General features: G+C 40.5%; 2 protein-coding genes across 18 annotated transcripts in view; one reads left to right on the top strand and one right to left on the bottom strand.

Moving 5' to 3' along the window:
* The first annotated feature begins 5,339 nt into the window (after positions 1-5,339).
* LOC125744427 (uncharacterized) lies at positions 5,340-10,780 on the top strand. Of its 3 annotated transcripts, XM_049016214.1 has the most exons (8): positions 5,381-6,137; positions 6,771-7,106; positions 7,378-7,629; positions 7,922-8,059; positions 8,222-8,251; positions 8,382-8,468; positions 8,600-8,634; positions 10,087-10,780. In XM_049016214.1, the coding sequence occupies exons 1-8, from the start codon at positions 5,981-5,983 to the stop codon at positions 10,270-10,272; spliced, it is 1,221 nt and encodes a 406-aa protein (XP_048872171.1). In that variant the 5' UTR covers positions 5,381-5,980; the 3' UTR covers positions 10,273-10,780. The 3 variants fall into 3 exon arrangements, with proteins under 3 accessions (XP_048872172.1, XP_048872170.1, XP_048872171.1); XM_049016213.1 differs by having other exon boundaries at positions 5,361-6,137; positions 7,922-8,251; XM_049016215.1 differs by lacking the exon at positions 6,771-7,106 and having other exon boundaries at positions 5,340-6,137; positions 7,922-8,251.
* An 8,801-nt stretch (positions 10,781-19,581) lies between these two features.
* dlg2 (discs, large homolog 2 (Drosophila)) overlaps positions 19,582-26,299 on the bottom strand; it is a 214,765-nt gene continuing 208,047 nt past the window's right edge. For all 15 annotated transcript variants that reach the window (XM_049017487.1, XM_049017488.1, XM_049017492.1 and 12 more), the window contains 6 exons: positions 25,938-25,988; positions 25,562-25,663; positions 24,165-24,337; positions 23,651-23,760; positions 23,413-23,504; positions 19,582-23,052 (listed from right to left, as the gene is read on the bottom strand). In XM_049017487.1, coding sequence (XP_048873444.1) covers positions 22,946-23,052; positions 23,413-23,504; positions 23,651-23,760; positions 24,165-24,337; positions 25,562-25,663; positions 25,938-25,988 — 635 coding nt within the window. In that variant the 3' untranslated portion in view covers positions 19,582-22,945. The remainder of the gene's footprint in view (positions 23,053-23,412; positions 23,505-23,650; positions 23,761-24,164; positions 24,338-25,561; positions 25,664-25,937; positions 25,989-26,299) is intronic.

The following is a 26,299-nucleotide window of genomic DNA, read 5'->3' as shown; positions in this document are numbered from 1 at the left end:
CGTCTAGCTCACTGATAATGCCATTTTAGTTAGGGTAGTGCTGTTTAAAGAAGTAAAGACACCTCTCCTCCACTTATAAGCTGGAATCAATGTATTTGGCTCAATTATTTTTTTTTTCTTTTTAATTTAAATTAAATTTAATTTTTGGTTTGAAATGTATTGATATTTTTCCTGATTAACTTTGCTGCCAAATGAGTTAACTTATGATCATGCAACCAGTTCAAGATTAACTCAAAAAACATTTGCAGTAAGATTACTCACCACTGAAGAAGTCTTTAAAAGAAGGCTAAAGATAGGAGTTTGCAGTCGTGAACTGCTAGACATGAGCAGGTTTCGATAGCTTGAGGTCAAAGAATATGCCTAGGACTGAAATCAAAGAAGAATGACGAGACGAGACAGCTTGATGCGGGAGAGAAAGAATCGAGTCGCATGAACTTGCAGCTTGAACGCAGTGTAAATAGTCATGACCCAGTTTTAGGGTTATTATTAAAATGACACTTTAACCACTAGGTACTGAAACAGAATCATTCTTCTAAAAGTTTTTAACAATACTTTGTGTTTGCAGTTTGTTTCGTTCATCCTATTATGTACATATAAATATGGTGTTTATAATATTGTGTAATATACAGCAAAAGGTCTCCCCTTCTGTCCACTGGTGCCTGCAGAAAATTGTGGTTGGGGTACCGTTAGACGTGTGATACTTATAAGGATGTTTGTGCCACATCTATGTCTGTTCTATGGTCTTAGAAAATAGCATATTTTGATTTATTGTTCCGATGCGTAGCGTCTCCTGCTTTTGTTCTCCACAAATCTGGCCCCCCTACTGCATCCCGTCCCAATCTGTCCTGTTTCTGGGGTTCCCATAATGGCTAGTTAGATTTCTGCTGGCCATTTCCCATCTAGTTCAGACCACACATCCTTCCACTCAAGCAGGAGCAAGACCTGTCTTGGCTATGGTCAAACTCTGCTCCACCATTATGTTCCTCAGTGGTAGTCCTAGGGTGGAGTCTGAGCTGTAGAGATTCACCGCGTTGAAGCTCCTGTTCATTACTAGCAATCTCTTAGTACCCACTTGTCCACTGGTTTTTCTTTCCATGGCCTTCAGTGTTGTCATGGATACTATGCAAGAGCCAGGAAAAGTGAGGCAGAATAACATGCTGGTTACAGCAGGCCTTCTACTTCATTAGGAAACTCTTGTCTAACTTTCATAGCCGATCTTCTTGTACTTGCTCCGTTGCACTCTCTATGTCAAACCATATGCTCAAGATCTTCATTGGCTTCTCTGCAAGCGTGGGTCTCTCCTCCAGTTCTAAGGCATGTGTAATCGCCCATCCTTCCTTTTTAAGATAATGTTGCTTTATTTTGCTGTGCATGAAAGTCCTTTGTACAGACATCTTCTCTACAGCAGTCCATGTCGATGGTTGTCACTCTTTTGATGATCTTAAGTTTATCTTTTTGGTGATCGTTTGTGGCTGATTGCTGCAACTGTGTAGGAACCTACTGTGAGCTGCATTCTGAAATTACTGAAGTAATGTTTTAATTAAAATTTTAAGGCGAGGAAATTGTCTTTACGCCTCCCACAACTTGCTCTTTTTTCATAGAGGAAGTTGTATGCGAAATGGCTGGGGGTTAAGGGTCTTGCTCAAGGAGCCACAGGCTGAGGCTGGGTTTGAACCTGTGACCTTTTGATTACAGGCACACAGGCTTAGCCCACAGAGCCACACGCTGCCCCTCTACTTACTTGAGTCTTGAATACTTGAATACTTGAGTCTTTAGAAGTGCGTGATATTGTTTCAGGGTTATGATAACCACATTGCAGATGATGTTCTAGGAAGGTCTAAGAAGAATGTCTAATCTCCAGAAAAGTTTTCTACTCCCCCGTCTCTCTGATCTAGCAGCGGCTCCTGTTGTGGTATAAAGAACCAGAAATCCTGTTCGTCTTGTCTTTTGTACAGCTTTATGTACAGTATGTACTGATTTTCCAGCATGTTAGTCACCTATCACAGCCATGAATATCTTCCCTGTTATGCTAAAGATGAAACAGTATGGTCCAAAAATTGTGCTTCTTGATGACGTATCTAGCCTGTCTTCACCTCAGCTCGCCCAGGCTGAAATCATGTGGCACTTGAAAGTAGCATTTTACAGAATCCGAGTTCCTCCTTGATTATTGGGTCGTTACACTCTCTGTTGCGGGATTTATCTACTTCCTGTTTATAACAATTGAAGCTCCCAGTTTATCAGCCATTCTGCTAAATTTCTGCTCATCTGAAACTGCATAGTGATTTCCTGTATTTTCCCTTCACTGCATTGTAGTTTTCTGCCTTGAGCTGCCTTCCCCCAACTCTTCCATTGTTTTGAAGGTTCAGCTTTCACAGTGTTTTATTAGCTGTGTTCAATGAGTGTGTTGACATGCTTATGCAATCAGTCACATACAGTACAAAGAACAACAGTATACAAATAAATAGGTAACTGACATGCAAAAATTACTATTTACATAAAGTGTTAGAGCAGGAAGTGTTACAGCATTAAATCGTTGAGAACAATTAATGTGTGAATGTTGAGGGTGGTTTGAGCCTGGGAATATAGTTTGTGCTTTGCTGCAGCAGTAATCGATGAGTATCTATTCAATACATGGCAGTTTCTATGATTTTCTGAGCAAACGTTATAACCTCCTGTAGTGCCTTCCTGTTTTGAGCGGTGCCTCAGCCACAGCACATTGTAGAACTATTAGTGACACTTTCAATGATATTGTGGTAGAAGCTGATGTGTGGTCCCCCATTTCCTCAGCCATCACAGGAAGTGAAGTTTCTGGTCATGCATATCTCCTCGAGGCAGCACAATGTGCATCTAGACCTATGGTTTGATATGGTTCAACTTAGCAATAATTCTATATATTGGATTCAGCTTTGATTGGAGATGATTTACATCAGTTTCACATGTAGTGATCTATCCTACTTTTGAAATAATATCATGTTCAAAAACCTGAAAGAAACATGTACTTGAAAAAACATTGCAGTTTTAAGTGACGTGATGGGAGTTTTGATTTGTGACACTAATTTCCTTCCAAATTTGACACAGTTCTATCGTGAGCTGTACCGGATATCCAAATCGCATTTCATCACCCAATGGTTTTTGTGAAAACTGAGCCAGTCCTCTTGGTCGAAGAGGTAGACAATTCCTGAAGTTTCTGGCAGTTTCCACAGAAGATACATCAGTGGTGATTAGTGTGTGATTGCACAATAATCTCTATTGTTTTATTGATATTCAAGGTGCGATTTGTGGTTGTAGCACCACTGCACAAGGTCCACCGCCTCGCTCCTCTGTGAGGATTCATCATTATTGGTTATCAGACCATTTACCTCAGTATCATCAGCAAACTTGATGACTTGGCCATTCGGAATCTGGCATCATGTAATGCATGAAGAGAAAGTCCAGCCTTGTGCCCCCCACCCTCACTTACATCATGTAATTTTATAATTTAATGGTTTCAAGAGCTCTTGTAAAGTGCTTCCCCCCTCCTGAATCTACCCGGGTACCCATGCCAGGGACGGATTACGGACCGGGCCAGCGGGACCGCTACCCAGGGGCCCTTGGGGTGCAGGGGGCCCGTGGGGCCCCTAGCCCAAAACAATTTGCAACGCTTATCAACAATGTATTATCGTTTGTCTATTTTAGAGGGCCTACATTCTTTGATCCTCTGCCTACAAGGGCCCCTGACCCTATAGGGAGGGCGTTTGGCTGCCAAGGGCCCTTGAATTGTGGTTGTTGTGGTGGTGGTGCTGGTGGTAGTGGGGGGGGGGCCTCGCGAACGTTTTGCCCAGGGGGGCCCATACAACCCATAATCCGTCCCTGACCCATGCCCCTACTGTGCCCCTGTTACCACCCAATTCTGCCAGTCATGACCCACTGGAGAACTGGTGATCGCCAGTTCTTCAGCTCTTCCCTGGTATTGTGGAGCTCCAGCATCATCCATTAGCCTGTTTAGTTACACTTCATGACCACTGTGGTTTAGCACCACCAACTAATAGTCATTCAAACATGGACACCCTTGATGTTTTCAGCATTTGTACACTTGTCAAAGTACAGAAGACAGCACAGGAAGTTATGCCTTCAGGGCTGGCTGCTCTGCAGGCTTTGACCTTCCTGAAAGTCCTCCCCACATCCTGTTCAGGCAGCTGCAGCATAAATTCCATTGCTTCATTCTGCCAAGTCCATGTGTTGCAGAACGTTGTTCAGATGATCGGTTAGTGTGACATGAAAAAGTGTAATCAGACCACTTTGGTACCTGCACTTTGTGATTCTATCCTGCGTTCTGATTCCTCTTTGTATGCCTGAAGGTTCTCTCCAGGTGGCACCTGGCTGCACTGGGCCATAGACCACCAACACATCTGATGTTTGACCACTCTTATTCTTTAAAGATTGATGCACTTGGCTTTTGGTTTGTAAAAGTCTTTGTCCTCTTTGTAGGATCACAAATATCAGCATGTAGCGGCAGGATTTTAGTGTGGTCAGATATTTTTTTCCCCTTCAGTTACGGTATATCAGTGGTCTTCATTTTTCCACTTTCATTTCTTGAAACTAAGTTTTATAATTACACTGCCAAGGTACAGATTTTTTTTTCAGTATGAGTGATACTACTATTTTAACCTGAATAGCTACATCTAAAATTAATTACAAATACAAAAACATCTCAAGATCTCTTACAAAAACAAGCATAGATGATAAAACATCTAGGACCACACCAAAAAGAAAACCAAACAATTTAAACAACACACTGAATTACTGAATGAGCTATTCATGTTTGCAAAGACCACGATGAACCATGGCACCACTTTGTCATGGAAAGTTCCATCAAGATTTTACAGGAAACATGTCAATGTATTTACAGGATATGAATAGTTTTGAGTCCGATATCTATTCAGAATTTTCCTAAATAACATTTTCATGTGGTTAGCTGTTGTTGTTTGTATTAGCTCTACATATTCAAAATAGATATACTGATATTTCCATCAAAATATATTTGCATGTTTGTGTTTAATGAATGGTAAGGGCACTAACCGCACCACATTAGGAAGTTTACCTTGCGGTTCTTTAGCCATTCAGCCACGTACTTTGGGTCACTGACCTGCTGTAATGTAAAGTGCTTCTTCCAATGTCAGCTTTCCACTAGAGAGCAGCAGGCTTTCTTCAAGTAACTCTCTACATTTTGGTGATAATATTCTTGAGGTTTCATCAGACTGCAAAGTATTTTTTTCATTGTAGATTCAGAATTCACAGAGTGCTGTTTTGCATAAAACAAGCAAGCCTCAGTGTGGGTTTTTGACTAGATTAGGAGCTGATTTTTGCATGCTTTTGGTAGTGTGATGTGACTTCCAGCTCTTTGTGATACGTATCTTGACTGGAGATATATGCAGCTGTTTCCACAAAGTATTCTCTAGATTCTGTGTTGCCCATTATTGAGTCTCTACTTTGAAATGCACCACTTGTAAACAGAGGCTTACAGGAGTTACCAATTTTAATCTGGAATAATGACAATCACATCTGATAAATGCTGGGGATTAATTGGCTTCTTCTCAAATTTTTTTACTTTTGCTTTCTGATTGTGTTAGCTTTTGGCGGTATAATCACTGTTTTTTAATGTCTGTGTATATATACAGTGTAAATAATAATCTGATGTTGACTATTATAATAATCTGATTGACAGGCTGTAAACATAGCCCTACCTGCAGAATTTTAAAGGACACGTAGGCCACCTATGACTTTCCGTCAGAGAAAGAGCCAGAGAAGAACATGCTGACTCTGCTCTGCATCACCATCTACAAACCTAACCAGATTTGGAGAAGTGCCGTAGGAAGAAGATCAGCACATTGGCCCAGGGCTTTCAGTGTAGCTAGGACAGGTTTCATTTTTAACCGTGCTTTAGTCCTTGAATGAAGCAGCACTCAGAGATGAGAAGAGCACGCATATCTACAGGAGTTTCATGTTGTACAGCAGCTGTAGAAGGGTTTCTCTGAAGAATACAGTGGTGCCAGGCGAGGTTATTATGAAGCTGAAATGTATGCTGACACCTGAAACGCTGTGGATACCTGCCACGGTGCTGCTATATCTCATCTTGCTTCTATGCACCGTCAAAACAGGTCAGTCAACATCATAACTTTAATTTATTATTATGTCCAGCTTATTTACACTGGCAGCAGGGGTAGCGTGCTAGCTAAGCTAAGATAGGGTTGCTTTTTTAATAGCAACTGTAATGATCTACGTAACTCGAGCTATGGATGAGCTGTTGATTAACTACAAGTCTGTACATGTGTGTTTACATTTTTATGCTTTTGGCGAGGTTCTAACTTGGGTTTTTTAAGCTGAGAAACAATGTTCAACTGCAAGATGAAGATACAGTAATACTGTTATGAAGTGCAATGAAGCTTCGATTCACAAGAGAGATAAAGTGCACTGAGGTTCCAGAGTTAAGTACGACAGAAGAAAGAGCTGATGATAATATGGATTCTTGCATATTGAATATTTTGTTTGTTATTAAGGCTATTGGTGTTGATGATTAGTGATATTAATCAAAGTAATATGAAAAAACTTGTTTTAAAGCAGTATCTTTAAAATAATCATTATTGTCCAATTCGCTATGCTACAGAAGGTTTACGTCAGTTCTTTCTGCTGGTTTTAATTTGTCGAATGCTGTGTTCTTTCATGTTTGTATATTTTAACAGCCCGTATGAAAGCATCCATTCACCCGTTTTTGTCCTACCCTTGTCTTATAGCCCAAAACACTGCAGTGCATGGAAGTGACGTTTCAGCTGGACTGCATGAAATAGCTGTGCTGTCATCACAATTTTGTGATATACGTGAAACTGATTTTATTGATCGTGTGATATGGAGGAAATATGAAGGGCAAACATCACATAAAATTCTTGTTCATGAAGTCCATAATGCTACAGAGTATTTTCCGTCATTTCAAGGTCATATCAAGTATCATTTCGATAATCAAAGCCTGATCTTCTATGACGTACAGAAAAAAGATGAAGGTGTTTATCGGGCAAGCCTGGAATATAAAAATAGTACAATTGTTGACCAAAATATTACATTATGGGTCAAGAGTAAGTACAGCACCTGTTTTCTGTCATAATATATTTGTGCCAATATTTTTAACAGATGCATCCCGGTTTTGGATAATTTGAAGAGGACTATGGTGTATTAAATAAATGTCACTAGACAGTTCTAACTTTACACATAATAAAAATAGAATACATACATATAACACATGCAACATTATTTAGCTGTTGTTCCACATACGATCGGTTTGTGCGTTATGTCAATACATCACCACTACAGTGCTCTCAGTCTTGAGCTATGTTCTCATCTATGCAGCCCCTCCTGAGATCCACATCGATGGAAATGATTCTCACCGGACACTAACCTGCAAATACGACACACCGCCGGGCGAAATACTCAGGAAGTGGCTGCAGAATGGGCAGCCTCTCTCTCTAAATGACAGATACACTTTGAGCGAGGGAAACCAGACTTTGCTCTTGAGTAATATGACTGTGGAAGACTGCCGGACCTACAGCTGCTTGGTGACTGATGGCCGGAGTGAGAAAGAGGCTCACATCCACCTTACTGGTGAGAACTGGAAGGGGTGAATCTCAGCTAGTTCTTGTCATATACATCTATCAAAATTATTGACATGTAATCAATGTGGTAGTAAAATAAGAAACATAGAAGTACAGTCATCAAGCAGAGGTAGTAGCATATAATAACATAAATTAACAACTGTGTACATTGGATAATGCAATAACCATATCCAAACGCTGCATTGTAATCTGGTCCTGAAAAGTTTATGGTACGAGTTTTGGTTCTTCAGGGTCAATGTTGTGACGCCCAAATCATCATGTAACATTTTGCTCTGTTTTAGGTGAGAACACGCCTTTGTGCGGAGAAAGTACTACATTCACTGCAGTCCTCAAAGCTATAGGCATAGCATTAATTGCCTTTATAGCTATCATTTCCCTAATTGCTTTTGCCATCAGGTGCCTGAGGAAATACTATCTGGGTAAGAGCATCTGTCAGAGTACCAATTCTCAGATTCGTTGGTATATGGACAGCAGTGCCTCAAAGGCATGGACCCCATCTCTGAAATCTGTTTTTCCTGCTGCATTTCATCACCTAAGTCCCGAGTTTAAATGGACCTCTAATTTTTTCCAAAATTCCACAGGCCATCGCAAGAACGATCAGATGACTGAAGGTAAGAAGCTGCTCCCTCTGAGAACATGTCAGTTTCTCACTAGCACTAGTCAAGAACAGCAAAAGTACTTCAGCTTTGCAAACAGAATAGAAACTCAGTAATCAGAAATGGTGCTGGAACCTTTCTCTAGGTAATAAGACAGCAACAGGACAATCACAAAAGACCCAGCGGACGAGTGTGAGAGAGTGTGCTTACATGGTCCCAGACAACACTTCTGGTCTGTATCAATTGAGTATGATATATTTTAGTTATTGTTTTATAAACGTGATATTGACTCAGGACAGTCAGTCAGATTGATTTCTGATGTTAAATGTTTTTAAATAAAAAGGACGTATCTCTTACCCGCAGATCATCACGTCTATGAAACGATTGGAGAGCCCAAGGTGAATTCCACTGGCAGTGAATGAGGACTTGCGTTGTGTTGTCTGCAATGTGTGAATTTGGACACTCCTGTGGGTGGCACAGTGTTTTAGTGGGCAGTGCTACTGACCTGTTTAGAGTGCAATCAGTTAGGTGACTTGCCATCTGCAGACTGCAGGTGGTGTATGCACTCTTCAATGGACTGGTGTCTCATCTGGGGCAATACCCCTGCCACATGCCTGTTATTCCCCTGACCCCATACCGTATAGGTGGACGGATGGAACGTTTTCATATAAAATCATTAGTTTCAATATTCATAATATAAAATAAAGTATTCAGAAAATGTCATGCCTTTTAAATATTATGGGTGGACATCATAAACATTAAAGCTGTAATGTGTAGTGCATTATAGATACCTTCATAATGCATTATAATGACTGGTATAAGAAGTAGTAAAGCATTTCAGCATCTTCTATTGACAATCATAAGACATTATGGTGTTGAATATAGTACTTCATAACCTCCAGTGAAACTGTCACTATAATGCATTATAATGGTCGGTATAAGAATTAAGGATGCTTTGTACTGCATTATGAAGGCATCTATAGTGCATTGTAGATAAGCATTCATAATGCATAATAAACATGGCTATAATGTGTTATGTCTTAGATAAGTATTTATAGGTATTTTATTTCTTTATACTGCTTTATGAACGCATTATAATGCGCTGTGAATGTGTTCATAGATTTTTATAGACATGGGATTCATTGACAGTGTTTCTCATCACTGCACCTGCAAAAAAATTAATTAGGCTTCCAAAGGTAATAAGGATGTTCACATGGAGAATCTTTTGTTATCATGGTTTTAAGAGCAGTTCTTCAGAAGAAGGAAGGAGGCACACGCCCACATTCACACCAAAACTCATGTGGTTTTATTAACGTGGGTGAGGTACATGACACCTAAAACCCCTCTGACCCTGTACTCTATACACGCTGGAGGTATTTTCAGCATTGCCCTAACCCACACCATCTTTTTAGTCTGCTGAAATATGTATGTAGGCCAATATGTTATCACAGACAGTCGCCAGATTATGAATGACTTCCGTTATAATAATAGTAATGAAAAAAATAAATACATTTAATATTGTGCAGTACTTTGAGCCAACGAACTTCTGCAGCCATGCATGTTTTCTTGAGCATAATATACTTGCGTCAATTCATCGTTATGAACCATAGTACTTCACCCAAATTTTTAGTATAATAAGCTTCATGTCAATCCATTCGTAAGCACAAGCTCTCTGTGAGTCAGACGTTCAATTGACCGAGAGACTGCCTGTATTCAAGATAAAGTAGTTCTTGTTTTCTGGCTAAATGGAGGTCTTGTATTTTAAATATTTAAATATGCCGTATTGACATTGTAGAATTTCTGCCTTGAGTGTATGGGAGTTCAATCACTTTTGGGATCTGTCTCCTCAGGAAGAAACTCATTCGTCTTGTGTCTACATGCTACAAGGAAGCCAGCAACCCTCACTCTCCAGTCCAAGCCAGGAGCAGCAAAATGAGGGTATCTATTCCTACATCGGCAATCCTCAGCCAATGACACTGAACCCCCCAGACATTCCTGGAGCCGTAGATCTTGATATTTCAGTGATGGATCAATGAGACAACTCAGGGACAATGCTTGTAGGGTGGTGATGTCTGAACTGATCACAAGTTAAGACTTTGCAGTCTTCCTTTTATTGTATTCGAGACAGAATTCACCAAGCCATTATATAAATCAGTAGAAGTAGAAACAACAGAAGGGGATATTTCTTTGTGCCACACTTCTGTTACTGTCATTATTCGTGGAGAACCAGTGGCATAAGCTTCTTATAATGGATTCCAGTGCAAACATTTTTTTTTTTTTTGGGGGGAGGGGGGGTGTTGGCTTCTCATTTCTGGACACATGTCCATTCAGGCAAATAAACGCGTCTGACCCTCAACCATCAAATGTTACAAATGTATAGATGTTTTTTGTGAAATTTCCTTAATGTATACTGTATGAACTTTTATAGTCTTGTCATAAAAAAAGCAAAATTAATAAATGAACATTCTGAGTAAGAGATTTGCCAGCCAGGTAAAGGGTGTATATATATATTTAAACATATAAATAAACAATATTATGTATAAATATTTATAAATATTGTTTGCTGTCCAGAGGTTCATAACGCAATGTAACATGCTTCGGGAATTTTAACTAATACATCAATAGTCTCCTGTTCCTCCCAAAAAAAGGGGTCTATCAAACCCCCATGGGGTCTCCTGTTTCTGTGGGCCCCAGTGTGGCTGCACTGGCTGCACTGCCTATAGTTCCACCAGTGGTATGAAAGCTAGCATCATCAAAAGCCCTTCCAGTTTCATGTAGAAGGAACAATGTTGTGACATTAATGTTTCTCATATGTTTTGATCCTACTACTGACATGTGCACAAAGTTGTAATATAACCATGTCAGATAAACCGGTAGCCAAGCACATCTACAATCACTGTATCATTAAACTGGAACATTTATACATGAATTACAGCTTTCTGATCATCTGCTGTCATTAACATGAGTTTTAAGTGCTGAAGCAGGAAGGAGGCACGTACAAAAAAAGCTTTTTATAAAGCACACTCACATGCCCATTGGTGCGTTATGGTATTTTAGTTTCATTTGCAACTGAACTTGCTGACATGGCAGAGGTGAGTCAGCTCTCACAGCAAGCGTTTGACAAATCTGCCACTGGATGTTTTCACCATGATACGATCTTGTGATTTCCATCACGCTGATAGGCGAGTAATCAACTGAAATCAGAAGACTGAATTAGCTGCCCCTGCTAGGTCACAATGTCACATATGAAGTAAATGCAGAAGGACACATTTCGTTGTTGCACTGTGCACTGTGTGCAGTGGTGTGCCGACGATGACCAGCATATTCTGAATTCTAAAGCAGGAACTGCTGGCCAAACAGGGAAAAGACACATGGAACAGGGCCAGACGGGCACCAACTTTACCTGTGATTGTAAGGTCCTAGGTTCAAATTACACATCCCATACAGTGACTCCGCCATTGCTCCTGGTTTAGCTCGCTTACGGCTACTGCAGAAACTGATGCAAAGAACCCAGAGCAGGAAACCAGCATGCCGACACTGGGAAGATAAACCCAAAGCCAAGACCGACTAAAGATGTGTTGACCCAAGAGAATTTGAACAGGTTAATAGATTTAAGTTTTAAGTGAAACCACTGGAAAGTGGATCATGGTTATTCCTCCAGGGATCATCAGACTCTGTTTTCTCGAAACTATATGTGGCTTTGGATAAACACATTTCCTAAATAATAATTTGTTGCAACTGGCTTAAACTGAAAAGATGTTAATAGATAATGTACAACTTTCAAAACTGTAACAACATCTCAGATACCATACATTCAGTGAGGATTTAGCATTTTTCCCAAACTGCCACTGGATGGCAACATACACTCCCTGTTAAAAGAGGGACCCACTTTGAATCCCGATTCCACTACATGGTGAAGTAAAGCCTGGAACCGATCCCAGGAAGCACAAGGCACACTAGATAGAATGTCATTTCATCAGCGATCTCTCACACACTCAGAGTCATTTAGACATCAATGCACTTAAACATAATGGTTTTGTACAGGGTTGGATGGAGTAACCAGACAGATACACAGCTGACAAAAGAACATGCAAATTGAGATCACTGATATTGATACAGATATGAACAGCAAGCAAACGATTCTGCTGGGTGACAACCGGTGGTATGAAGTAATAATAAATAGGTAATAAAAATGAGTTTTACTGGGACATTAAAGAACAAGTGTACTCAGATGGTAATACATCTGCAACTCTACTGCCACTTAGTAAAAAACAGAAACATAGGTTAATTACCTTGGCAATCAAACAACAACAAATTTATTTTTGTGTAGCGCGTTTTCAGAACATTACATTGTCTCAAAGCACTTTACAGCGTCCTATCACTAGTAACCAATTCTCACTTTGTGTTGGCATTTGTGTTTGTCAGTGGCAATGATGTAGTAAGACAATGACTGAATAACTGTCCCAGTACGGCAACTAAGATGTCACTGTTACTTGGAAAATAGCGTGATAACCGGCTACCCGGGCATCACAGTGGCAGGAATGAAAGAGACAACACTTATTTGAAAGACAACGTGCTCCTTAGTATCAGTTCTTAAAAGAACCACAGGCAAACAACAATCACCAATTGTCAACCACGTTACTCAGAAATGCAGAGGGGTCTGATGCCGGATAGTAAGGTATATACACGGTGGGTAACTTATACACACGAGGATCGGGCAGGGTTTACATATGACATGGCAAAGGCAAGCGTGACAATCGGGGACACACAAGTACTTACAATAACAGGGGGTTATTTACATGCCTTGCAAGCATGCTGGGATATGCAAATGACCCCCGCTATTCAGTGCCATCTTGGGGGCACTACAATAAGAAAGAATTTCTTACACTGCCGTTCATACCAATAAGACCAACTTATTTGTTTTCTTCAGCAGTCTCATATTAAAAGGAGCAGTTTTTATGAAGCAGTAACCATAAATAATATATTCCGAAGTTTTTAGTTGTTCACTTAAGAACTCCAAAGTCTCTGCAAAATCAACATGAACTGCAATATTTAAAAAAATATTTTAATTATTTTATGTGGATTGCAGATCAAATTTGTCTGAACTAGCCATCCATCCATCCATCCATCCATATCTGCTGCTTATCTGGGGTGAGACTGTGGGGGCAGCAGTCTAAGCAGGGATGCCCAGACCTCCTTCTCAGCAGCCACCTCCTCCAGGTCCTCCAGGGAGGTATAATCTCTCCAGCATGTCTTGGGTCTACCCCGGGGCATCCTACCAGTTGGTCATGTCCAAAAAACCACCCCAGGGAGCCGTCCAGGAGGCATCCTAGATAGATGCCCAAACCACCTCAACTGACTCTTTTCGATGCAGAGGAGCAATTACTTTACACTTTGGTTCCTTCTGAACATCTGAGCTCCTCACCCTACCTGTAAGGCTGAGCCCAGACACCCTACAGAGGAAATTAATTTCTGCTGCTTGTATCTGTGATCTCCTTCTTTCACTCACTAGCAAAAGCTCATGACCATAGGTGAGGGTAGGGACGTAGATTGACTGGCAAATCGAAAGCTTTGCCTTCCGGCTCAGCTCTCTCTTCAGCGCGACAGAACTATATTGACGATGCTGCACCAATCCACCTGTCGACCTCCCTCTCCTTTTCTTCCCGCACTCGTGGATAGGACCCTGAAATATTTAAACTCCTCCACTTGAGGCAGCATCTCACCCCACACCAGTAGTGGGCAATCTACCCTTTTCTTGTCGAGAATCATGGCTTCAGACTTCGAGAGGCTCATCCCAGCCACCTCACACTCAGCTGCAAACTGCCCCAGTGCACACTGCAGGCCATAGCCCAACGACACCAGTAGCACCTTATCAAAAATCAAAAAGCAAATAATGCAATCCTGAACTGCCTATACTAATGAATATTATTCATTCTTTCATTTAGGGCCCATTGCCCATAATCAAACTGCATAGAAATACAGAAAATCTAACATAATATCTAAAGAGAAAAAAACAGATATCTGGTTTTTGAAAATATTTTATTTGTATATAATGTGTACAACAGCAAAATCCTTCAAAAAAGATGTTTGGAATAAATTATTTTGCATTATGATTTAAAACAGTATTCTGGTAACATTCAAAAATTTAAAAATCTTAATTTTCCCTAAAGCAATGTCAGCCCAGACAAAGTTTAAATTGCAAAGCTATTTATTTGCTAATTAGTCTGATGGAACACTTTGGTGCTTCTAAAGGCTTTTTAAATATATTGAGAAAGGTTACTATGACAACAAGGAAGTGTAGTAGCTAATTGTTTATTTGCTCGTAGGATTGCATTCCGTGTTCTAGTGGAAGAGAAAACCTGCATTCGGGAGTTGAGAAGTGCTCACAAAATGCAGATGATATGTCTGACAGATCCGCTGACGGTATTAGTGCTGGGTGATTGCATTGGGGTTTTTTTGAGAGCACAGAGTACAGCATTTTTCATTGAGCTCTTACTGTCGAAAAGTGGCTTGTGAGCTGGTAAAGTTCTCAGCTGCTTTGCCCTTCCTGTGAGAGGAAATGAAGCATGGTGGCATCATCACACAGAGCAGCAGAGCACAGCAAATTGGGAGGGGAGTGACATTCCAGCCTGGAGAAGGGAGGACAAAGGTGGCTGTGGGAAGGATGTAAGCACTAATGTAACAGTAGCTCATGTGGGCGCTGAAAGACTGCAAGTATTTGTCATAAAAATTGTACTCATACACTGTCTAGAAGGCAACTAAAAACACACAAGGTAGTAAAGTTTGGTACCAGATTCTGTGACCAGGCAGTGACCAAGCAGCCTTCATCACACAAAAATTAACGTATACAGACGCTCCTCTACTTACAAATGAGATACGTTCCGAACGGCCATTCGTAACTTGAAATGTTCGTAAGTCGTTATTCAACATCATTTTAAGGGTATACGCAAGTACAAAGAAATAGGATGCTGGGAGTACGCACGCTAGGCTGCTGCGTGGCGGGAGTAGCGGCCAGAAGTCGTACTGGGCAGAATTGGCGCGCAGAAAAAAAATTATGTTGCGGACAGGAAACGGGAGCCAAATGAACAGAATTTGGACTTAAAGTCCTCTTCGTTCGTACGTCTGAAAGTGCATAAGTTGAAAGTTCGTAAGTAGAGGAGCGTCTGTATTTTGTATTCTGCTCGATTGAGCCCTGTTTCTCCTCGTGAGCATTCCTAAGGCCTAGCAATGCTACTGCTTTTCCTTGCTGAGTCTCAAGTCTGTGTTTGATGGATTGAATGCTAGCACGGACACATGCTAATAGCCTTTCTGAGCAACCATGCACCAAGTGTGGACAGACGATCTCCGGGTTACGATGGTCCATCCATCCATCCATCCATTTTCCAAACCGCTTATCCTACTGGGTCGTGGGGGGTCTGGAGCCTATCCCGGAAGCAATGGGCACGAGGCAGGGAACAACCCAGGATGGGTTCACACACCATTCACTCACACATGCAAACCTATGGGCAATTTAGCAACTCCAATTAGCCTCAGCATGTTTTTGGACTGTGGGGGGAAACCGGAGTACCCGGAGGAAACCCCATGACGACATGGGGAGAACATGCAAACACCACACACATGTGACCCAGGCGGAGACTCGAACCCGGGTCCCAGAGGTGTGAGGCAACAGTGCTAACCACTGCACCACCATGCCGCCCAACTTACGATGGTCAGTGTTACGATATTTCGATTTTACGATGGGTATTCCAATTCCTTTCTGTTTTTCACTTTAAGTACATTATTCAATAAATTACCTGAGATATTCAGCACTTTATTATAAAATGGGTTTTGTGTTAATGATTTTGCCCAACTGTAGGGTAATGTAAGTGTTCTAAACGTGTAACGTAGGCTAGGTTAGGCTATGACGTTTGCTAGGCTAGATTAACTGCATTAAAATACATTTTACCTTATGATATTTTCGCCTAACGATAGGTGTATTGAAACGTAACCCCATCGTAATCGGGGGGGGGTGTCTGCTCAGAATTTCATCGGTCTGTTCCAGAGGCCACTTAAAGTCATCCGTACCCAATAACATTTGCAGTAAGCAGGGTTCTGTCTCCTCAACATTGACTCAGCACCCATTAAGAGTTAACTTAGCCAGTCACAAACATAATCATCTTCAGGATGAAAAGTATTCCCTTGGCTTGACTGGGTTTGATAAAGGGCACTAGATGGAAAATCGTCATTTTTAATGCATACTCTTTTTGGGAATGACATCATTTGTAAACGATTGGGCAAAGACCCAATGCAGATGTATTATCCTGGTGTCATTATCACTTTACTTTAGAATTAATTCATTATACTACTTTATGTCATTATGGCTTTATTTTGTATAGCAACATCATTTTGGGAATAATTGAAGGCCAGACTCGGAAAGCCTTCTTGCAATGCATAATATAAACGTCTTTCTGAAAGCTGAATTAAGAGCTGTCGCTTGCAAGGCTCTCAGAGGAGTGCGGGTTTCATTGTTTTTGTTAAAGCTGTTTCTATTGACTGGAAATGAAAACAATGGAGAATCAGCCCCCCGCAGACTTAAACAGGAGGAAAATCATAATGAGTGGCAGTTGTGTTCTGTGCATGTGTACTGGAGTCCCTTCAAAGGAAATCATACAAAACTGGTAGATTTCTGTTGGTTAATCGCAGAAAGGACTTGGCATTTGTGATAAATAATGGGGAGCCGATGGAAGACAAAGTAAATTTAGAAGATACAATATGAGTGTAATCAGTCAGGAATTGTCATAATCATAAATTAATCATAAATTAGTGGCAAATTTAGTGCACCGGTATATCCATTAATTTCCATCCCTTTATGTTTGACCAATACAGTTCAAATACTTCAGAGAAAAACATCTATTTATCATTCAACTTTCATAACAGCTTATCCAATCCACGGTCATGGACAACCTGGGTCCTATCCCAGGAAACACAGGGTACAAAGGGGACATGCCAGTACAGTACATAGCAGTCACACACACACACACACACACACACACACACACACAGATTTGTAATTATATCTTTGTGGGGACTCTCCATTCATTTCTATGGGGAAAACTCTGATCCCAACATGACCCCTACCCAGCCCTAACCTTAACCATAAGTAACCAAACTAAATATAAGACATTTTTAGTTTTTCGATTGCAGTCACAGATTAAAAAAAAAAAATTTTCCCTTGTGGGGACCAAGAAAATGGTCCTCAAAAACTTCAGAATAACAGGTTTTTATCATATTGTGGGGGACATTTGGTTCCCACAGTGTAATGTATATCTGACTGAGCATGCAAACAACACACTGGGATTCGATACAGGAAACGTACTCCATTTAATTAGACTTTTTTTCCATCGCTACTTCTTTATAAGACTTCGATTGGCCAAACAATGAGGAAAATGTATTTTTGCACTTACATACACAGGTTAAAACAATGAACTCTTGGGCCAACTGGTTTTTCATGTATGGTTTTAAAACAAATACTAGAATACTGAACATTCAGGAAACACGCACACTTTGGGTATTTTAGAGGCCCCGTCTGAATCACTTCAATGTTTTTGGACTCTGGGAGGAAACCACATGCAGCACAGGAAGTGTGAGGCCGCGGTGCTGTTCCATGTGCCACTTGCAGAAAAAAAAAAACATGAGAAACTGATAAATTTAACACAAACAAAGCCTTATTTTTGAAAGACCATCATATTCTTGCCATGTCTTCCTCAAAACATCAACACTTAGTTCTTATGCAAGAAGCCCTACATTGAGCAGCCAATTTCCATAACTATACCTGAAGCTACTCCCCCACTCACAGTCGACTATCGCTTTTCTAGAGGTGGAGCAGATTACCGTTGGCCAGGCTGACTGCTCCTCTCAGCTGCCATTGGTCGACCTGTCACTCCCAGGTATGTACATCACACTCATGAACATGACACATAGTTATCAGGCAGTCTATCTGAAGAACCCAGATTATTTACAGCTGATTAATCCATAGATGCAGGTCTTGGCCAGTTTAAGCTTTATGTAAAATGGAAGCCTTAGAAAGCGTTCTGGCACTCAAAGAGACACCAAGTTAATCTGACCTACTTTCTCGCAAATGAGTCCTCTTTGGACTGAGCATTGCTGGATCCTGCTTGGTTTCTGGGTATACAGGTGAAGATGTCCTAAAGCAGAGTGACTGAGCTGCGCCCAGTAAATTCACTACATTGGTCATTAATTACACAGTCCAATACGCAATTCCGGCTGCACGGAGGCTTTCGAGTTACAAATAATTGGATGCAAAGTTCAACTAACTGGAATCAATGTTGCAAATTAAAGTGGTGCAAGGTTAAGAGGCAAAAACATGAAGCTTGCATTGAATTTTACTTGACTGGTGAAAATACAACTGGGAGTTCTTTTTGGAAGAATAAACCTCTGGGTAATTTCGGACGTGGCTTTGGCTCCGCCCCCTTGCTGAGAAAACCTAACAAAGATCGCAAATGACTGTCACACTCATTGTGCTCCCATATCATTTACTATGCGTAGCCTTCTAGTTACGAGGACAAAAAGTTCTTATTGATCTCTAATGCTAAAACTGACGTAAAAGATCCTTTGATGCGACACAGTAATTACTGGCCATGTGTGCAAACCTCATGTAGCTGAAATGTTTTTTACGAAGGATGGAAATTATGAGGCATTTGTCACCTTTTAAAATTCACCTGACTTCTGACGGCAACGCTGTAAGTGAAAAGAGAAAATACGAGTATTCAGCTTGTACGCTATAAGTATATCCTCACATCTACTTGCTTATCTTGACGGCAAGCCATGTTGCTGGACGAACACCACTAATTTTCTACAGCACTCAAGAAGCCAAAGCTCAAAGAACAACACAAAACGTTACGTGCAAATCTTTGTCAAAAAAAATCACTCTATCAAGGAACGCTATTGTGGGCAGATTGAATCTCTACGGACCTCAGGGCATAGGGCTGAGAACGAAAAATAATTTGGTGTACAGCTGAAATTGCGTTTGTGGCATTGGACTCCTACGTTCTTTTACTGAAATTTAAAGTGTATAATTTTTTGAAAAAAAAAAACCCTGATAAATACTTAAATATCTAATGTTGATTTTTTTCTGTGCTTTATTGTAGTGCCCCCCACAATCCACTTTTAACGGGAGATGATAGAATGGCAAAGAGATGTGAGATGTTTCTCAAAGACAGTGGACCAAAAACCTCAAAGCAGGTAGCGCCCTCTACTGGAACAGCGCTGCATTAAATGCAGACTGGCCCGCCTGTGACGAATGGTTGGAGCACAGACGAAAGATGGGAAAGAGAAGAGCCACATACTTTTAAAAGTCTCACCAAACCTTTAATGTACATTTTCCATGGATGCTGAGTATAGTTCCTTCATGTTTACCTAAAGCAATGTATTTAAAGTGATTCTTCAAAGCAATCAGGAGTATATACTGTAACATGATGCAAAGGACATGTTCCATATTATTTCTCTTCTTATTTTCTTTTACAAAATAAAGACGCAAAACAAAAACCAAAACAAACAAAAGAATAATACAGTTAAAGACCAAACTTCAGTGTTAATCAGTCAGTTGTGTTGTGTGGTTTTAATCCTTAGAATAATGGCAATAGGGGATATATCTACAATAAAAAGAAAGACTAAACCTTTTGTCATTCCTGTGCTTAGCATGAAACCTGTGACTAGAAAGGAACTGAGGGGTGTGGTTAAAGTAATGCACCTAAGATGTCCTACCTGAATGAAAAGACAACGGTGATGTCTGCCGGGGACGATAACCTGTTTCTGGCCTAGACATACAACATCCACAGCTGGAAGAAAACACACGAGAACCAAATTCATTGGCTGCAATTTATCAGTTGAAAGAAAAACTCAGAGAAGGGGGGTATGGCTTAGGATTAAAATGAAGATAACGATGTGCTGTGGGATGTATGTACAACATCTTACACCATCAACAACAATTTCATAAACCAGAACTAAAGAGGCAACAAAAACCCATTCAATGTAATGTTAGCTACAAAAGGTAAATCACATCAACATAATACACTGCTAAGAACCAATTCATAAGTTTTGGCGTGATTGTACTGTGCCTATTAGTCACACTACGAACCTCTGTTCTTGCAATTTTGTTTTCCCCTTATTTAACCGCAATACACAGCACATGACAATAATAAAAGGATAGACCAAGAGCTCGCATGCTGAAACACAAACGTAAAGAGGAGGAATGCTTTTGCTTAACCAGTAAGTTCAAATGGCATCGTTCAGACTATTTCCTTTACCAGCAGGCTGAGATAGCATTGCGTACAATGTTTTGAGATGGCATTGTACGAAGTGGTTCCTTGACCAGTAGTTTTTCAATGGATTTTCATCCTTTTAATTGAATAATTTGCACTGGATCTCACACCTTAAGGGCATCATTTCCATGTGACGAATCAGTCGGATCCACTTCATTCTTTATCAAGCACAATCTGGCAACCCCGAGAAAACACATACCCACCACACGAGGAATTATCACCATCTGTACTGGACATCCCAAGTGAAACACAAAAAGACCATGTCACATTTTCAAATGGCTTTTACCACATTAGCAAAGGTTGTCTGGTACATTTAATCATCATTCCTGTTTGCCATGCACGCAGAGTCAGTGTAAACACTTTGAAACATTTGTGGGGGAATGGAAGTCACAAAACTAAATTTTAATCGCTTGTTTTAGGAATGATATGCTACACGATAAGTGGATTTTGAGAGAACTGGCGTTGTATCCAGGGTTATCCCAGCCTTGTGCCCTATGTTACTTGGGATAGACTTCAGACTTCACAGCAACCCTGACCTAGGAAATGGATTGATGGAAAGAATAGTGAGCAATTGTCCCTTAAATATAAAATGGCATGGTCCTTAACTCCTCAGTAATAATAACAACAATAATAATAATAATAACAATAATGAAGATGACGATGATGACGAAGCAGTCATTCTATTGCTTGTCTTTTGCATTTGAAAGATGGCTTTGACTTTCCTCAGGGTTACCCAGAAGGCCATACCTCTAAGCTTCAAGTTGCAGTTGGTTTCATAAACAACAGGTGTAAACAGCTTACAAAGAGGCCAAGTGTTCAGGAATAGAAAATTGCAAAAATGTTCTCCACTGCGTTGGAAAGCCCTCATTCCTCTCCGAAGTTAGAGTGGTGACCAACACGTGGAAAGACTCCATGAATGCAGAGTAAAAGCCAAGAAAAGAGTAAAATACACAGTCTGTGTACACTGGCACTTGAGCATCTGCATCAGCTCTGCCTGATTACTTTATTTGAACGAACAGGCTATAGCTATCATATAGCTAGAACCTGCATTCATCATTAACGCCAGTTAATCAGTCATTTTAGCCTATAATGCATATTTGTGCACAAAAAACACACAAATGCCTCACATTCAGAAACTTTATATACATTATAATTCTTTATAATTCATTAGAATTTTGTAACAATGAGTCAAACTTTCTGTACAATTTTAATATAACATATCAAGTGCTGTTACAGCTTTTTGTAAACACTGATGGAGAATTCAAGCATTATATGCTTATATTCCTCATCTGGACAAACTTGCAAGGGACTGAGTTTTGTGCTCATTTGGGGGGGGGGGGGGAGTTGCACCCCTTTGTTCATGCAAGTTTTCAGCAGTGCAATGAAAACACTCCACTGTGACTAAATCTGGGCAGACGTGTTGGTCACCACTGTGCGCCAAGAGCCATGTCCCCCAAGGCGGCCAATTACGGATCTTCACAGAGTTTTCACAACGTTCCCATCAAAAAACTACGGCTACCATATCACTCTATGTTACAGAAGTAAAACAGGTTTTTCATTTTTTTTTCCATTTAGTTTTTTACAAAGTTAAACATCTTCATTATAAATATCGTCTGTGCTGTTGTACCCTCTATCAATATAAATAGCAAAATATAGTGTCTCAAATTTCCCAAACCGAGCTGTATCCCCTTATTGTTCTCTCTAATTAAAGCATCTGTTTATATATATCTTAATATAGAATACACTAAAAACATGAACGAGTTGAAACTATAAATGATCCTAGAAAGGTATCAATCGAAACTGATTGATAAAATAATCAAAAAAAAAAAAAAAAAAAAAAAAAAAACACAAAAGGGATCAAATGAACAATGTCCAAGAGCGGTAAGTGTGCATAGATGCCGAAGTCACAACATATTTCAACCACTGATGTGAGATGTGGGACTGAGGACACTGAGTGCTAGTTGGCCGGTATGCAGAAGAAGCTGACACTGTTTACTGGGCGCTGGGCACTGTGGGAGATCCGAGACGCCATCCCGGCCCCGTCATGCCACGGGGAATTCCAAGCATGGTGACATGGGTAAGCTCCCATGTAGGTCTCATTTCCTTTGCCTTTTCAAATTTAAATGAAATCATAATCAATAAATATGTAAAGAAACAGCTCATTTTTTGGAGGTTGAAGGAAGTTTCTAACACTCAGTGGTGTACATTCAGGAGCATTCATATCGAAAATGAAAAGAAAAATTTAATTTAAAAAAATGAACAAATGCAACAATAACAAAAACGTAATCATTTTAACTATTAATATTAACCATTGCCATAATAATTTATAATATGTTACAAATTTCCTATGTTTATAGTCCGGGATCCCAAACTGGGCTCATGTACTGCTTTATAATTTCTCTTTAGAGGGGATCCAGATGTAGGGTCCAGATTGTTCCTCTATCACAAGCTTGCAGTGGTTATAAATGTCCTCTAAGGTGTCTCCTTGAACCAGGGCTGGAATGAGAGACAATGGTATTAATAACTTCAGAAATTACGTTTGCTTCTAAATACTGAAATCCCTACTTCACTACCAGCCCTGCAGATGACCTTGAAGACAGAAACACAGGCAGATCTCAACAATCCGACATGAAATGCATCATCGAATGGAAAAAGATCTATAATTCAATAAAAGTCTGATATGTTGACATATCCAGTTGTCCAAACTATATCCGGTAATATATAGAGTTTGATAAATAACATTTTAAATAACATTTTTCTTTACCAGGGTGTTGGATCAAAGCCACACCACAAACAGTGGCGGTAAACAAGCCTGTAAGAGGCATGTTAATGGGAATGAAATGCGTTATTTGTTACCTGTGAAGTACTCGCCGAACTCCTGCTCCAGCTTCATGGCTCGGTCGTACGTCTTCTTCGCCTGCTCCTCTGTCAGCCTCTTATTCATCTCCCTGGGGAAAGAGAGGGCAGCCCACAGATGTATCGGGGAAAAAAACGAAAAAAAACCCATCGCCTACCAGCAACACCCGATGGGGGATTGACCACATCCAACAGCAACCAATGTGTTACTCTCTGATGAAACAGACGGGCTACTTACATCAGAGATTCGATGGATTTGGGCTTAATAAAGATGGCAATAGGGTAGAGTTGTGCTACTTGTAATCGTTTAATGGCATTGCCGGACACGTCCAGTATACAGTGTTTCCCCTGGAGGAAAGAGAACCGGAGAAGAGAGTCACCCTGTCACATTTAATGTCATTTATTAACTGATGGTGCATGGTGAACTGAATACACATGAACGTATTTTAGCAAATGTTCTTAATGTTAATCAACATAATTATAAACAGCACTCTATCCACAGTCCAGACACGCTAAATGGTATCTCTAAATTACCCATAATGCATGTGTGTGAGGAAGCCTACGTGTATATGTGCCCTGTGAAAGACTGCCCTCCTGCCCCTGATGTAACCCCACTGTGTGCTCTAATCATCCTAGGATAAGCTCCAGGCTGCCCTGCAAACCACCGGTAAGCAGCTGGTTTCTGAAATTGAGATCCCACGGTCTCGTTCTCTATGTGGTTTACGGTGTCTAAGTTCAAGCGAAACACTCACTCGTTCCGCCACGTATTTCACCGACTGGACGCTGGTGCCATACAGATTGTCATTGTACTGGCCCGCTTCGATGAACTTGTGCTCTTGAATGTCCTTCTCCATCTGCTCCCTGGAGGTCACAAAGTGGTAGTCCCGCCCATCCACCTCATACTCTCGCTTCGCCCTCGTGGTGTCTTTGATAGGAGCAAGAAGAAAACGGACAATGCAAGATGGATCTACTACACTAGCATTACAGTGCCTCGGCAAGACAGAGAGAGAGTTTGAAGTATTTCTCAAGCAAAACCCACTCAAGAGTTTAGGAAGAAGTACATTTAAATCTAAATGACTCTAAACATCTTTCCATTAAAAAATCCAAAGAGTGTGAAATCGATGCTTTTGAAAGCTATTTATGATCACGCCTGTTACTGTAATAGCCAATATCAGGTGTTTCTTTTGGCATAAAAGCCTGCAGACACAAAGCGCACAATTGTCTTTCTTGATCAATTAATGTAGAACAATGGAAATATGGTATTAGAGTCTTATTTTGTACAAACCATCAGGGCAATTTCTCACACAGGGAGTAAATATTTACACAGCAACAGCTGCTAATGGCTACTAAGGCTGACCGGCTTTACAGCCACTGATATAACTTCCTTTATACCAGCAACTCATGTGCTTACTTACCTATGTGCCCTGAATGATTAGCCGCTTTATAAGTTTTAAAAAACGAATAAAAAGACAAACATTAAAACAAAGCAGACAGCAAAACAAAAAACGTTCAACAAGACATAAGCGAACATGATACTAAGAAAAAAATGAAATGCTTCACAAATCACTAATAAATTAAACAATGATAATATTAGCGCAAAAGTCAGTCCATTCATTGAAATAGTGAAGGAACTAAATGGACGTTACTGTCGATACAGTTCTATCGGGTGACATATATCAGTCAAGGTGAATGTTTAAGGACTTATATTCAAAAAAACAAAAACAGCGAAAACAAAGACATAAAATGAAGACAGTGGCAATTAAAAATGGCTGGAAGGCATTAAATCCACGAGATACATCATGGTCACCACTCAGCAGATGCTTTTCTTTTACTTTGTCCCTGTTTGAATCTTAAACTAAACATACACTACATTCAAACCTCCTACCATCTCAAAACGTACGTCAGTCTCAACACTACCCCCCCCCCCCCCCCCCCCCCAAACACGTTACCTCTGGTTTTCTGGTTCTACGTTCACAATGAAAACTAAAGGAACGACTGAAAACGGGAGTCAGCAGTAGAGTGAGCTTAAACCACAAAGAGCCAAAATCGTACCTCACCAGAACACACTGAACCTCTGAGAATGCAGCTCAGCTTTCGCCTTCAGCAGTAAAGGGTGGCAAGCTTATGACACAGTTTCCAGCACACTTACGGGGTACGCAGGATCCAAACTTATCCGGAAACTCTGATATCAGATCGTCATTAATTCTGTCCTTCATTGGTCCCAGGATTATAACGGGTCTGGCATAATTAACTGTGAGACAGAAAAAAAACAGGAAGCGAACACATAATGAACACAGTAATATAAGAGATGATCCCAAAGACGTAAAAAGACTTAAACATAAAGAAACTATCCCCAGAGTTTTGCTTTATTAATTGCACTAGTATACATCAATCCCTTCATTTATAGACCCGGCAGCAATCTGTAGCAAAATCCTGTTAAGTTAAAAAAGGGAATTTCTTTTAATTAAAATGTTGCCTAAGTGACTACAATAACAAAAAGGACAGTGGCCAGCAGGGGAACGTACTCTCTTGTCGAATGACCGGCTCGTAGGACAGAATCAAATCCTCTTGACTCCCTGGTGATACAAAAGAAAGAAAATCATTTTAATGGCAGTTTTAACCATAAGAGCAGCGGTGCAAGCTGGCTAATATGGAAAAGAACACAGAGGGACCCTGATGTTTGAGTTAAAACTCAAAGCCTCAGAGAAAGGCTTTGAAACAGGAACGATGTAGTGGCGAGTCGGCATGTGGCACAGGAAGTGAGGCGAGGTGGTGTGCGAGCTATGGGTCTGCGCGCCTGTACGTGAAGATCACAGCGGTTTCTCTCCGCTAAGCAGGGGCTCAAACGTGAGGCTAGAACTAAGCAAGCTGGTGAAGAAACCTGGAA

Source organism: Brienomyrus brachyistius, chromosome 6 (genome assembly GCF_023856365.1).
Source record: "Brienomyrus brachyistius isolate T26 chromosome 6, BBRACH_0.4, whole genome shotgun sequence".
Classification (NCBI taxonomy): Eukaryota; Metazoa; Chordata; class Actinopteri; order Osteoglossiformes; family Mormyridae; genus Brienomyrus; species Brienomyrus brachyistius.
This window is presented reverse-complemented; position numbering and strand designations above follow the sequence as displayed.

Coding starts and splice junctions, on each gene's coding strand:
- LOC125744427 (XM_049016213.1), top strand. CDS start 5,981: ATGTTGTACAGCAGCTGTAGAAGGGTTTCTCTGAAGAATACAGTGGTG. Junction 7,107..7,377: donor TATTACATTATGGGTCAAGA/GTAAGTACAGCA, acceptor TCATCTATGCAG/CCCCTCCTGAGATCCACATC. Junction 7,630..7,921: donor GGCTCACATCCACCTTACTG/GTGAGAACTGGA, acceptor GCTCTGTTTTAG/GTGAGAACACGCCTTTGTGC.